The following is a 15,073-nucleotide window of genomic DNA, read 5'->3' as shown; positions in this document are numbered from 1 at the left end:
AAGAGTTTGGCCTCGAGAGTGGGCATGTCAATTTCATCATTTGAGCTCAATATATCTTGGAGCGCAGCTTTGTTTTTTCTCACAAACAATCTGGCTTGGACCATTTGCTCACAATCATATTTTTCATCATCACCACTTTCAACATCAGAATCATTTAGAATCTCAACCTCCCTCTTAATCATTCGAATGATTCGTCTTTCCATTAGAGCTTCTCGGATGTTGTCTAAAACATTTCCGCTCCCTTTTGGAGGAATCCCCTCAGCTGGAGCACGTGTGTAAAACATCATTCCGTCGTCACAGTTTGGAGGTAGTGGGTGTGGAGGGGAGATAATTTGTCTACTGTACATTCTTAAACGTGACGGATGCTCACCTTGAGGGGTCTGTGGAGATGCTGGAGTTGGTGAGTTTGTAGGAGAGTAAGGAGTGTAGAATGATTCAGGCTCATCAGATGCTGTATCCACAATTAATTTTGGTTCAGATGAGATGGATGTTGTGTCAGAATAGCTATCAATGTCCATATCTCGCACTTGCTGAGCTGCTCTCAAAGCGTCTTCATTGCAATCCTCACATTCGTCTATCTCTTTATCCTCAGCAACTTTCCTCTCTTTGCACATATCAATCAAAACGCGTGCTGCTCCAGCCTTCTCGAAGGATGATGCTTGAGAACCGTCCATTTCATTAACACGATTTAGGCAAATCTCTAATCGTCGTGGATTGAGGTCCCCGTTCGCTGGCTTCAATTTATCAAGATCAGAGTCAGACTTAGATCTAGGACTATTCTCAGCGTCACAAACAGACATCTTTGCTGTAATATCAGATTTACTACGTAAAAGCATTGCCCTTGTCATCAACTTGGTCACTTGTAAGTCTGACTGAACCATGTGGCTTCACATGCAACCAGTGAGACCCACAACGCTATTATACTGATGAGTCTTGGGGTGAGGTTGAGGGGGGCCTGATGTGCAAGAACAATTGACTCCCAAGCTCCTCTCCAAGCCTCCTTTAGCCGCAACAAAAGTGACAATACCCTATTGGGCTCGTGACAATAAGGCTTTTCACCTAAAAAAAGACAATACAGACAATACATCGGTTACTCATCAATCATACATGACACATTCAATTCACTTGCAGGCTACTCGCCTCACAAAATAAAAAATGGACACAATTCATTAAATGGCAACAATACCTATAACAATATCATAATACCTTTCAGATAAAAAAGATAATTGACTAATCCAACGTATTGATAACCATTCACAACACTTTTTTCCCACAGATTCAACCTCATAGAAGTAATGATGTCAGCATTACATCAGCTTTCCCACGAACACATCACACACCCCCAAACCATACCACACCACCCTACACAACCCTCCCCTCAAGCTCACGTAAACCATAAGCACCACCCACAATCATTTTCATTGGTCAATACTATAGCCAGTAACAGCCCTTCTCAGCATCCAAACACACATATTCATTTAGTGCTCACAGCATACACACACACATCCAGACAGACCCCTTCGATGTCAAGTTCACTGACACAGTCAAGCCAAGAACTTGATAAACTAAGCGCATAGGAAGACTGCTTCTAGGATCAACGGATTGTTTTTACAATATTACATATTAAAATAATGACGGACCAACACATGTTTTAACAAATGTTTTAATATGTTTGGAATATGTGCAGAAAAAACACCACAACACCAACCCACAAATTCACACTTCCCAAACCCATAGGCTTTAACCCATTATCATTTATATTTTTTTTTACCATAAACTTTATCACAACATTTAAACATTAATACAGTTTTTCCCATGACCTTAATGTTTGACCCTAACCCTACAACAATGTTAAACCTGTTGACCTTGAGCTTTGTTTATTACTTTCCCATGAACTTTACCATGAACTTTCCCATGACCTTGATGTTTGACCCTAACCCAACAACAATGATAAACCTGTTGACCTTGAGCTTTGTTTATTACTTTCCCATGAACTTGACCTTTGACCTCTAGCATTGATAGAACAATAGACCCTTTGTTCACCTGTCAAATTTGAGGAAAGCAGGATTTTATTATCTCTCTTTTAGCTATTGAAAAATAGCAGATATACAAGCTCACAGCGCGGCACCGAGTGCCGCACTGCGAGCTTGTAGATCTGCTATTTTTGAAAAGTCGTGAAAATGGGTGCAAATCTTTGAATATATGTATTTTTTAAGCGAACATTTGTAACTCAAATTTTGCTTCAGGGGGGGTCCCTGGAACTCAATATTTTGAGATGGGGTTCCGTGGCCAAATACATACTATTTTGGGGGTCCTTCACATGAAAAGGTTTGAGCTCCACTGACATAGAAACATAGGTTTTTTCAAAAAACCTCAGAAGGATTTGAAATATTCAAAGATTTTCATGATTTTTCAAAAATAGCAGATCTACAAGCTCGCAGCGCGGCACTCGGTGCCGCGCTGTGAGCTTGTATATCTGCTATTTTTCAATAGTTAAAACACAGGGGCCCCGCAGTGAATCCTTGTACCCAGGGCCCAGAATTTTGTGCGACACCCCTGTCTCCTACTGTGATGGGTATCAGGGGCGTCGCACCAAATTCTGGGCCCTGGGTACAAGGATTCACTGCGGGGCCCCCATGAATGTTCTTCATAGGGGGAGGAGGGGGTTTAACCCTTTTAGACTGGGAACACATTATTACGCTTTCCCTTTGTGTTCATGTCAAATCTGTGACGTGTGTGCGTGTGTCCCCACATAACAGCCCACGTGGAGAACGAGGAGCAGTACACGCAGGCCCTGGAGAAGTTTGGAGAGAACTGCATGTACAGAGACGATCCTGACCTGGGATCAGCCTTCCTCAAGTTCTCCGTCTTCACCAAGGAGCTCACTGCACTCTTCAAAAACCTGGTGAGTGCTGCTGAGTGTGTGGTGCGTGTGCGTGTGCACGTGCACAGATGTGTGCACGTGGAATCCCCCCGGGGACAGAGAAAGCGTTCCATCCTGTCCCTAATTGTCTCTGTCCCCCCCACTGGGTTTTGCTGCGTGTGTTCTCTGTCTCTCTCTCACACACACGCACGCACTTTATCATGATAAAAAGAAAACACTCACGATCATCGTATCGTGGAGATTTAATTTATCGTGATATCGTCCTCCGTCCTCCGTCCTCCGTCATCGCCTTTTATTTGCCGAGCTGCATATCTGGTGCCATTTAAACCCTCTATAATTGGTAAAAGGTACTTATAATATACATACTTGAAACATCTTTTTTCCACTCTCTATCAAATGTCTTTACCAAAAAATAGCTGATCTACAAGCTCACAACGCGTCGCAACGCGACACATTGTGAGCTTATAGATCGGCTATTTTTGGGCAAATGTTCTGCCCCAGGATAATGGATTTTGATTATTGCGATAATATCGTAAAATCGCTTTCGATTTCTTTTGTCACAATAATCGTGATATGAAATTTTCATATCGTCCCATCCCTAACACACAAACACACACACGCACGCGCGCACACACACACACACACACACACACACACACACACACACACACACACACACACACACACACACACACACACACACACACACACACACACAGCCTCCAATTGGAACCTGAAGCCCTCTGGGGAGCTGCAGTTTTCCATGGCTACGGACCAAAGTGCCACTGCAACACCCCATCACTGTGCTGGATGTGCTGGATCTAATTTAGCCTCTTCCGGCCCTATCAAAGCCAGGTCTGACTGACACATCCCCAAGGTTTTATTAGAACAATCTGACGCGGTCATGGGGGATTAAATCGACTCGCATAGATATCCCTGACTCGAGACTTTTGGGCTCTGTGTTTTCACAAGACCTTCGAACGCAGAAATTTGAGCACACGCCACATGCGGGTGTGAAGGTGTAATCTCCTAAATCTTTCTGGATTATTTTGTACTGTATCAAAGTCCTTCAGATAGTTAAACTTGGGAGAGGTTAACATCGATACAAATCTAAACATCTGTCCCCAGACTGTAAAGTGTTTTATAGGTACCTGAATAAATGTTGTATACGTTAATATTACTTGTATTGTATCACATCATTCATGCCTTTTATATACATTTTTTTGATTGGTGAAAGTCTGTCACTCGTTGATTTTAGAGCAGGGGTCTTCAACAGGGGGTCTGGGACCCCTAGGGGGTCCTCAGAGTTACTACAGGGGACTGCCAAATCTTTGTGTGATAGGATAATTTTTTTTAATTAACAACTTAAAACCTTGCATCCCAATTCTGAGGAGAACTTTAGCCAAAAATAGCCGAAAGCTAAAGCTAAAGCTCTCTATTTTTGGCAAATAGGTTTGGTGTAGAGGTAAAAAAAGAGCAGACTGAGTACAGAGTTAAAGGCGAAGTTTAGTAAGTAACATCGTGCTGTCAAACAAGTTTATGAATCCATTTATGAAATCAATAAAAATCTGTATCACACATTTATACAATTATACAGAGGGGGTCCCTGCTTCATGTCCCTCTCAGCTAAGGGGTCCTTGGCCTGAAAACGTTGAAGACCCGTGTTTTAGAGACTGTGTTACACGGATGTTGAGGCACTTGTGACACAATCCCCTTTCTCCTAACTCCTAAACTTTTGACCGCACGTGTGCGCACACAGTCGCACACATGCATTGATAAAATGGATTGTGTTACAGCAACATCCGTCAACCCCGAGTTTATTTCTCCCCACAGGTTTGAACCCTCTGACGTAACCTTTCTGTCTATCTCCATCTGCCCCTCTCTTCCAGTTCCAGAACATGAACAACATCATCACGTTTCCCCTGGACAGCCTGCTGAAAGGTGACCTCAAGGGAGTGAAAGGGGTAAGGCAACAAAACGGAACTTCCTCTTGAGGTGTAACATAAGACAAGACTAACGCTAGCACCTGAATAGGAGTGACTGTTAACACAGAGCGGTGAAATGGCATTAAGTTACACCCTGTTTGAGAATTGGTGCGTTAGTGAGGATTGAGATTGGACCTGTCTGGGGTGTCCGGCTGGCGTAGAGCTAGAACCCACCACCACCACCGCGGAAACCAGGGTTCGAAGCCTTCGGGCTTGGCCTGGAATACGATCACGATTGGCCTTGTCGATTCCTTATCGCCGCACTAGTGACTCCTACTGGTTGGTCAGGGTGCACTAAAATGGCATGAATCCTCCGTATTTGTCACACTCTCCCGATGAACTTATTGTCAGGTGAAAAGAAGTGGCTGGTGACGGTGTGTATCAAATGAGGCATGTGGATCAGGGCCAGGGGCCATCGATATGACAGTACACAGACAAATGTGTCCGTTGGCAAGACTTGTCCTTGTCCGAGGCAAATACTAGATTTGGTTTTTACACACCATTATAATGTGCTTATTTTGATCATAGGACCCAATTTCTGAATGTCTCCAGGTTTGTCACTTGACACTGATTTACTACAACACTATGGCAGTGGTTCTCAACCTGTGGGTCGGGACCCCCAGAGGGGTCCCCAAATTATTTTGGGGGGTCCCCAGATGTTTAGCTAAATGTTAACATTGTTTTCCTACTCAACAGTAAACAGACCAACATACAGTATAAGTGTATACATGGTATCAGCAAGTGACAATTTAAGGACTTTAAAGACGTTTTTGGTTTTAATACCTCTGGTCCAACATATTGGTAAAATTGCCAAATATTAGAGTCAGAAATTGTGAAAATAGCAGATCTACATGTTCACAACGGCGTTGTGAACATGTAGATTGGCTATTTCCACAATGGAACAGATCAAGTCAAACTAAATGTAATGCCAACTCCTACAATTCCAAGTGTTTGTGAAGAGTGGGGGTCCCCAAATCAAATATGGTTATTTTGGGGGTCACAGCCTGAAAAGGTTGAGGACCACTGCACTATGGCACAGGAGTCCACTACTACTAGTGGTTCTCAAATGTTTTGAACACTCTCAGAATGTTATGGTCATTCAGGGCTGTGTTTCTGGTAATATTAGTGTCCACTCATTTTGTAATTTGATTTTTTTACAAAAATGTCCGCCACAAGCCAGCATGGCAATGACCGCTGATGTAATTGAATGCAGAAATTGGCAATTAATGAATTGGAACAAAAATGAAATGCATTCCTATCACTGTCCCACTGATACCTTGTGTCCAGTACTGTACTGTACTGTACAGTACACCTCTAGTACTGTAGTGAGCTAGTAGCTAGGCATTCATTCAGTCAATCAATCCTTTGGGGAGTTTATGTGTCAGTCATCTCGGCCATCCAATCGGCAATTACTGTCTGCCGTGCCCTCTGACCCCTCACAGCTGAGCCTTGTGATTGGCTGGGGGCAACGACCAGGCCTGATGTGAATGAGCCAGCTCACTAATAAGGCCTGTTACCATAGTTACCCTGTTTCCCCCTGTGACCGTACAGCCACCTCGCCACATGCATAAAATCAGCAGAACCCCTGCAGTGCAAAACCATACATACATTTACAGATACGAGTAATAATAAACTGCCTGCCCGCTCTGGAAGGGATGAATATGGATGCAAGCATGTGGTGAGAGTGATTTAATGTGAAAAGGAACGTGTTTTGAGGCAGGGAATAGTAGCGTAGAGAGAAACACGTGTGCAGGACCAAGCATTCCACAGACATGAAAAGGAATACGAGAAATACTTGTGAAAGATTGGGGAGGAAACTCGACTCCCATTCAAAATGCATTTTATGTTCTGTCAAAAAAGCCAGACTAAATATAATAATTCCACATCCCCCTGCAACACATTGTGAGGTTGTAGGTCCGTAGGACGGCTATTTTAGTTTCTTTTTTTTTGGTGTGTATAAAATAGGACTTAACTCTCAACTACCTGGAACGTGCCCGAGTCACGTTAGATTTTAACCACTTTAACCATTATTTTATGCTTTAACTACTGAAAAATGCAGATATACAAGCTTAAAGCGCAGCACCGAGTGCCGCGTTGCGAGCTTGTAGATCTGCTATTTTTGAAAAATCATGTCAAGGACCCCCAAAATTACAGGTATTTGGCCGCAGACCCCCATCTCAGAATATGTTGTTCCAGGGACCCCCAGAAGCAGAAATTTGAGTTATAAAAGTTTGCTTTGAAAAATATATATTGAAAAATGTGCACACATTTTCACGATTTTTCAAAAATAGCAGATCTACAAGCTCGCAGCGCGGCACTCGCTGCCGCGCTGTGAGCTTGTATAACTGCTATTTTTCAATAGTTAAAGCATTCAATAATTCTAGGCCTAAGGGATTAAGCCTGTGGAGTGAATAAATGGCTGATCTAATCTCTACTAATCAACACGATTGTATTCCCGCCATAGTTGTCATCAATTATTTGATTTGACAAAGGACTTTAATTGATTTCCAGGTGACCATTGTTGGTTTTCTAGAGAATGTTTGATGAATGAACAAGATGGTCACTATAGCTTTGTGACTACACAAATACCACCGCCCTGCAACCAACCACATGTCACTGGGACTTATTTGGCCGAAAGCCCACCATTTAATACCTCGTCTGATCCCAGTCATTTCACCTCCGTATGGAGTGATATTATTGTCTCCACCAGCCGAAGGCATGGGGGAGAGTATGTTTTCCCCTCCGTCCGTCCGTCCGTCCGTCCGTCCGTCCGTCCGTGCGTCCTCGCAGTTTGTGAGCACCTAATCTCAGTCGCCGTTGGCCCGATCGCTGCCAAAGTGAGCACACACATTCCCTGGATGCCAATCTAGAACCTCTGCCCTACATTTTTTAAATGGGCCTTTTCTAGCGCCACCTAGTGGCCGATGTTCGCAAAACACATTTCTGTGCACTACTCTTACAGATTTTGTCCAAAAATCATACAAATCGGTAGGCAGTATCTCGACAGTCATGTGATCGACACGGATCTGTCCGATTTTGCATATTCCATCCTGATTGGCTAAGATTGGCTTCCAAAGTTTGTAGGATCGAGCCGTTTTGAACAAAATGCCTCAAATCACAAACGCAAAGTGCGATTATCATGAAATCGCGCACACACGTTCCCACTAGGCCGAGGAAGAAATGCCACTTATTTTTTTTTAAATCAGCCTCATGGTGGCGCTATAACAGGCCGATTTGTGGTTTTAGCTATAACTCCACCGATCAGTTTCAAACTTTGCAAGCACACTCCCTAGAAGCTAAGGATAAACCTTTGCCCTGCATTTTTCACATAAGCCTTTTATAGCGCCACCTTTGGGCCGACTTATGTAAAACACATTTTTGGATATTACTCCTTGAGATTTTATCCAAAAATCACGCAAATCGGTACACAGTATCTCTATAGTCATGTGATCAAGTCCGATCCGTCTGATATTTCATATGCCATCCTGATTGGCTAATATTAGCTTCCAAAGTTTGCCTGGTGGAGACCTGTGCTCGGAAGAGCACTGCTTCTAGTTACCCATGACTTCCCGGGCTATTTTGTTGTGCACTTCCTCCAATGTGGGCAGAGGGAAGGACACAATAGCTACCGAGGTATTTAAGTGACTGATAAGCTTCACTGAAATGGTTTGTGCAGTTTTCTGCTTTATTTCAGATGGGACAGTGTAGAATGACAGGAAGCCAAGGGAACAGAGGGAGGAGAGACGTGAGAGACAGGATGGGTCGGATTTGAACCCGAATCCCTGTGCTGGCTGAATAATATGACGCCTCACTATAACGCTCGCTCGACGCACATACATTATAAGCAAAGCAAGGGAAAGTGCTGAGTGCACCAGACAGTTGTGCCAACAATGGATCAGTGGATTTACAGAATGGACACTGCCATGATGTCAGCCTGCAGCGGGCGTAATTCCCTCATCCTCCTCTGCATATTGTCTCACTTAACTCCTGTGTTTCTAAACAGATGAACCCTATATTGTCCCGTTAAGCAAAGATAGTAGATCTAATAAGCTCACAACCCGCTGCATCCGTTGCATCTCGCGATGTAGATCGGGACATGCAACATGTAGATCGGCTATTCTCTGTGAGAATATTTGGCGTTGAGAAGAAATAGGAATGGATCTAGTATAGATCCCTGGGGGACCCCAACCGACTAAGTATAGGGCAAGAGACGAGGAAGCGCTGCGTGGGTCCGTAATTATCAGAAACTGAAACAGGTGCTCTCTGGAGAGGGTTCAATTGTAGGTCAAAACATTTACGTTAAGTTCCTTCCCTTTGTAGTTTGCTGACATCCGAGTGAGAGATTCAGGTGGCCATTCATTGGCCCCTGTGTCGAAACGCATAGGTTATCAGCGCTTTTAACATGGCCAAGCAAGCCATGACAAAATAAAGGCTTTTTAAACTCAACTGAGTGCCTTGGATTCTCTCTCTCTCTTGGATGTCAGCCTACTACAAAGGGAAGGAACTTAAATGTTTTGACCTACAACTAAGTATAGGGTTTAAGTGTAATCCACCGTGTGTGTGCGTGCGTGCGTGCGCCGTTTGTGTGTTCATATATTATGTGTTCGCATTGCAGAACATATTGACAGATGGCCCAAGTGCGTGCCACCAAAACTGTGGGAGGAATAACGCAGCAAAAAAAAGGTTTACTTAGGAGACGATGGAAGATGGAATAAATATACAAGCTCACAGCGCGGCACCGAGTGCCGCGCTGCGAGCTTGTAGATCTGCTATTTTTGAAAAATCGTGAAAATTTGAATTTTGACCAGATTCTACAAGTGTCTTTTGAATCCTTCTGCGATTTTTTTGAAAAACCTATGTTTCTGTGTCAGCAATCTGGCCAGCCATCGTCAAAGAAAAAGGTCCTTTTCACTTAACTGGAGCTCAGTTAGTCTGTTCTTGAGAGACTGCTATGTCAGTGGTCAAAATCTTTCATGTTAAGGACCCCCAAAATGATATTTATTTGGCCACGGACCCCCCATCTCAAAATATGTATTTCCAGGGACCACCCAGAATCAAAATTTGAGTTACAAACGTTTGCTTTGAAAATACATATATTCAAAGATTTGCACACATTTTCACGACTTTTTCCAAAAATAGCAGATCTACAAGCTTGCAGCGCGGCACTCGGTGCCGCGCTGTGAGCTTGTATATCTGCTATTTTTCACTGGTTAAAGCATTCAATAATTCTAGGCCCTAAATGGGTTAATCACGAACAGAACTGCAGGGCGAAGCAGTTCAGGGCGGGTGGAATGCTTCTTCATTTCCAACGATAACACAGAGTGTTATCTCTGTGCTCTTTTGTCGGCGGGGGGACGGATGGATGGATTCCAGGCAGACCCGTATCCTTCATTCCGTTTCTAATGACTCATCATAATTGTTTAAAATGGCGGCTGGAATATTTCAGTGCTACCAAACTGAACTCCATTAGGTTATGGTAACGCAGCATTTTTAAAAAAAATGGCTGGCTCATATGGCTCATTTCAGAGCTATGCTGAAGCAGGTGATTTTTGCATGTTACATTTTACAGTTTAATTATCAAACAAACAGTCAGTTAATTGCCTCTGCTGTACCAGTCAAGGCTACATTGTTTCTTCCCTGTTTCCAGTCTAGTGTGCTGTTGCTAGTGCTACCCCCCTGCCTCTGGTGATGGATGGCAATTAATTCTCAGACATTTCTTTTTTGGAAAGTGAGGGGGGAAAGGCACGGCCAATTGCACAGTGTAATGTCTCCTTTTGTGTAGTTCTAATCCTTGTTTAATCAGGACCGCAGCGGCAGGGATGTTGTTTAATCAAGCATTTTAATGAGGCAGCTGTTCAGTGCACTGCCATAGTGACGAGGGGAAAATCGCTGTGCACAGCCATTTGGTTACATTTGTACACTCTTGGTATAAAACGAGCACTGCGGATTCTACGGTGTAGCTGCTCACCAGAGCATCCATTGGAAAAACATGATGATTGTTGAAATCAATTACAAGCTCACTGTTTGCTTTGCCAAATGCTGCACCATGACCTCAGTCAGCTCCTCCATGAGACAGCTGTGGGGACGGAGACAGCCGTCCAAAAACCCTGTATGAAGGCTTTCTGGTTCACTCTGAGATATGGAACACGTTCAATGACACTCACGTGCACACACATCGACTGTGTGTGCACGTCGTAGCCTGCTCGGTTTTGTTGTAAAATCAGACAGGTTTTGAGCTTGCAGGTTGGCTGTAAACCTGTCATCAACACCACATAACCCTAGCTAAGTTGGTTTTAAGCTCTACTTTTCTCTTTAACATGGGATTCAAATTCAATTCAACGGGTGCTTTGGAAAATCCAATCGGACTTTGTTTCCTGATGAAGAACAAGCTCGTGTCTCTGTCGTGTGTGATGTGATGACGTCATCAAACGATAAAGTCGACTTAAACTCAACTTTTTACTGAGTCGAGTCGACTTGCAAAAATCACAAGGCCCTAGTGTAAGGAGTACCTAGTTGATGCTGCACTGGAGTGGAGCGAGGCGCAAGACAAGGCACGCCCCCCCCCCCCCCCCCCCCCCCCAAAAAAAGGAAAAACGTCAGATTATTCTGATTTCTTTTTTAAGTTTGAATCCCGTGCCATCGAACGAAGCTTCGAATATTCGAATGTATTGGGTCAGCCCTAGTCTCGCGTAGCCAGACAACTATTCCACAATCTCCGAATGCTATATAGAGTCTGGAAGAGCAGCTCCCGAACGGCGAGTATCGGAAGTAGCCACTGCTGCACTGAACTGTAGTCCCATTGGAAACATAACAGAAACACAATATCTCAGACAAAGTCATTCGAGCTGCCTATTATTGTTATGAGTGTATAGTTTATGAAACGTTTGAAAACATCATGAAGGTGACACCAATAACACCAGAGAAAGACAAAATAAAGCCCCCAGAAATGTTGAAAGGAGACATAACGCTTCCAGTAGGACATGTTATTGCTACTGCACTAAGGGAGCGGTTGCGTCACATCCGCTTTATCTCGCACTCACCGTTTCTATTTCCGTCTGCCAGACTGTATGCCAGGAGCATTTGACCAAATCGCGGAGGCAACAGTCTGGCCACGCGAGACTAGGTCAGCCCTAATAGGGACACACTCGGTCAAGCATGGGAGTGCTTGCACTGCTCAAAAATGCCTGAATTATGTAAGAGCAGGTAATTGTTGACTGGGGCAGTGATGTGTCATGTGTGTCACTGCAATTATTGAAAGAATAGAACATTTTGAGTGTATTTATTAAATGTTCAAGTATGCTTGCTTTTTTGTGTTCCTTACATCTTCTACCGTTTCTATATGTAAATTTACACCCAGCTCTGCTTGTTGTTTTCTAACAGGACCTGAAAAAGCCTTTTGATAAAGCATGGAAGGACTACGAGACAAAAGTGTAAGGATCTCTAAAATTTATATGGGGTTTTTAATCAGTTGTTGGGTCACGTTAGCTGTTAGCATCGATACAAAGTAATTATAAGAACATGAATTCTTGTCCACTGCCTGGAATTTGTACGCCAGCTGCAATGCAGTAAATATGAATGAGGTTATATGCAAATGGGATCATTGTTAGGGTAGTGTGCCCTTATCTCAGGCTGTCTGCTGTAGATAGAGAGGGAATTAAAAAGCCTCTATCTTTGGTGAGACCATATTTGTGAGTTGGTGTGTGGAAAGGAAACATCCAATAATACGTTTCTGTGCTTCACTAACCCCCCCCCCCCCCCCCTCTAATCTCCCCTGTAAAACATATATGTATCCAGCCACCTCGACACACCTTCACTCCCATTAACCCGCCATGGTGTTTGTGCATGCAAATGTTACATGAAAGTTCATAGCGCTCTTATATATTTTTACAAGCTGCAAAGGACATTCTTTACTGAAAGGGTAATGCATTTTCTTCTCCAAACCAATCCGACGAGACAGTACCGACTTTGTACTGAAAATGGAGAGTTAAGCCGGATGCTATGTGACTGTTCCTGACCCAATCCCCCCTTACCCCCCCACCTCCCCTTCTCTTCCCCCCCTATGATTTGACTCCATTGATGCCCCTCCGTCTTCTATCAATGGAGCCCAGTTGTCTGCCTGGTTGCAAAACACTCCTATACACCCAGACAACATACTCTTCCTCCTCCACTCCAGGATCCTCTGATCGTAGCTGATCGGTCCCGTGGTCATGCATCTCCCTGCTGTCTGTCGACACAATAACAGGCCTCTTTCATGTTCACGGGGCAGAGAGAGAGAGAGATGAGAATGTTTGGCTCTTAACCCATTCAGAACGGGTACACATCATTGTGTATCATTATTTTATGCTTTAACTATTGAAAAATAGCAGATATACAAGCTCACAGCACGGCTGTGAGCTGGTAGATCTGCTATTTTTGAAGAATCGTGAAAATTAGAATTTTGACCCGATTCTATTAGTGTCTTTTGAATCCTTCTAAGGTTTTTTTGAAAAACCTATGTTTCTATGTCAGCAATCTGGCCAGCCATCGTCAAAGAAAAGGTCCTTTTCACTTAACTGGAGCTCAGTTAGTCTGTTCTTGAGAGACTACTATGTCAGTGGTTCTCATGTGAAGGACCCCCAAAAATGATATTTATTTGGCCACGGACCCCCATCTCAAAATATTTAGTTCCAGGGACCACCCAGAAGCAAAATTTGAGTTACAAACGTTCGCTTTGAAAATACATATATTCAAAGATTTGCACACATTTTCACTACTTTTTCAAAAATAGCAGATCTACAAGCTCGCAGCCGCGCTGTGAGCTTGTATATCTGCTATTTTTCACTGGTTAAAGCATTCAATAATTCTAGGGTTAACACAGCACTCATCCCATCTGCCCTAAACTGGTTTGCAGGCCCTCTGCTTCTGCGTTCTATTTTCCACCGACTGTGTGTGTCTGCCTGGGCCGAGGTCAAATCACTGTCAATGCCATCGTTTCAGGAAGCGCCGTTGAATGCATTGTTCTGTTCACCAAAATGAGGACATTCAGTCCGTGCCAAGTATTTTTGTCTCATTTATTTATTTATTTTTAAATTTGACTTCCTGAACTGACGGGCTTGAAGGGTAAGAACCACAAAGTCTGTTGAAAAACTCTGTTGGAAAGACTAGCCGACAAAGATCTCTCTCTTTAGTTGATATCTGATCATGCTTAATGCTTCCAGGGGGGGGGGGGGGGGCTGAGGATTCATGTGCTGACTTAACTGTAGCTTAAAGACCCAGTGAAATGAAAAATACGTTTTTCACACTTTTAGAGCTTATCCGTGGTAATCATATGGGCATTCCTAACACTAGATGCCAATTTTTTTTTAAATAAACCATTTTTGTGTATATTTATATCAAAGGTCCCTAAATAGGCCATTCTTAATTATTTCCGGTGAACAGAAATTCAAAAAGTGATGACATAGACAGGTCCGCTTGCATATAAATGAACCTTTGATTAAATTCACCTGTTTGTTTCCCATTGCTGGCTCCCATTACTCCCATTACTCAGATTTTAAATCCCATCGCCTGAAGGGCTGGTCCCCTCGGATTGGTTCAGAAACACATAGGCTTCCTTTTCAAACTGAAACTTCAAAATAAAATACCCAAAATAGTCATTTCATTGGGTCTTTAATGTGGCTGGTGAACAGAGGTCTTGAAATGTGAAAAAGATGTTCACAGAAGAGAAAATGGAGACTTCCAATTGATTTTATTTTACTTATTCTGTCAAAGTGGTGTGACATTATGGGTGACGAATGAAGGCTTTTGGGAGATCTAAGCCTGAAACATACTCCACGTAAACTCAACTGACTGGCTCATATGGCACAAATGGCTGGTGAACACACACACATCGTGTTCACTTATGTACTGGTGGAGGTATTAAACACACATAGTTATTTGTTATATCATGAATATTTTACGCAAAGCATAAATGAACCTTTACATGATAAATGATGTTGCAATAGCAACAGCTTGCTCATGCATTCACGCCACTTTCATCAGGGCTTGAACACCCGCTTCTTTGTTCAGTTTTTGCTTCTGTTTTTGAACGAGCCCGACTCGTCTTGACTTCTACTGAGGCTATAGCAGCCAGAGCATACGAGCGGAGTGGAACGGGCAGGGGCGTCACACCAAATTCTGGGCCCTGGGTACAAGGATTCACTGCGGGCCCCCCATGAATTTTAACTAT

General features: G+C 43.3%; 1 protein-coding gene across 1 annotated transcript in view; it reads left to right on the top strand.

Annotated features, from left to right (window-relative positions):
- asap2a (ArfGAP with SH3 domain, ankyrin repeat and PH domain 2a) overlaps positions 1-15,073 on the top strand; it is a 105,613-nt gene that overhangs the window by 58,766 nt on the left and 31,774 nt on the right. The window contains exons 3-5 of the mRNA XM_080750553.1: positions 2,760-2,905; positions 4,774-4,848; positions 12,250-12,299. Of these exons, the coding sequence (XP_080606679.1) occupies positions 2,760-2,905; positions 4,774-4,848; positions 12,250-12,299 (271 nt within the window). The remainder of the gene's footprint in view (positions 1-2,759; positions 2,906-4,773; positions 4,849-12,249; positions 12,300-15,073) is intronic.

The sequence above is a fragment of the Nannobrachium achirus genome (genome assembly GCF_963921795.1).
Source record: "Nannobrachium achirus genome assembly, chromosome: 20".
Taxonomy (NCBI): domain Eukaryota; kingdom Metazoa; phylum Chordata; class Actinopteri; order Myctophiformes; family Myctophidae; genus Nannobrachium; species Nannobrachium achirus.
The sequence above is the reverse complement of the archived record's forward strand: the minus strand, read 5'-3'. Positions and strand labels throughout refer to the sequence as shown.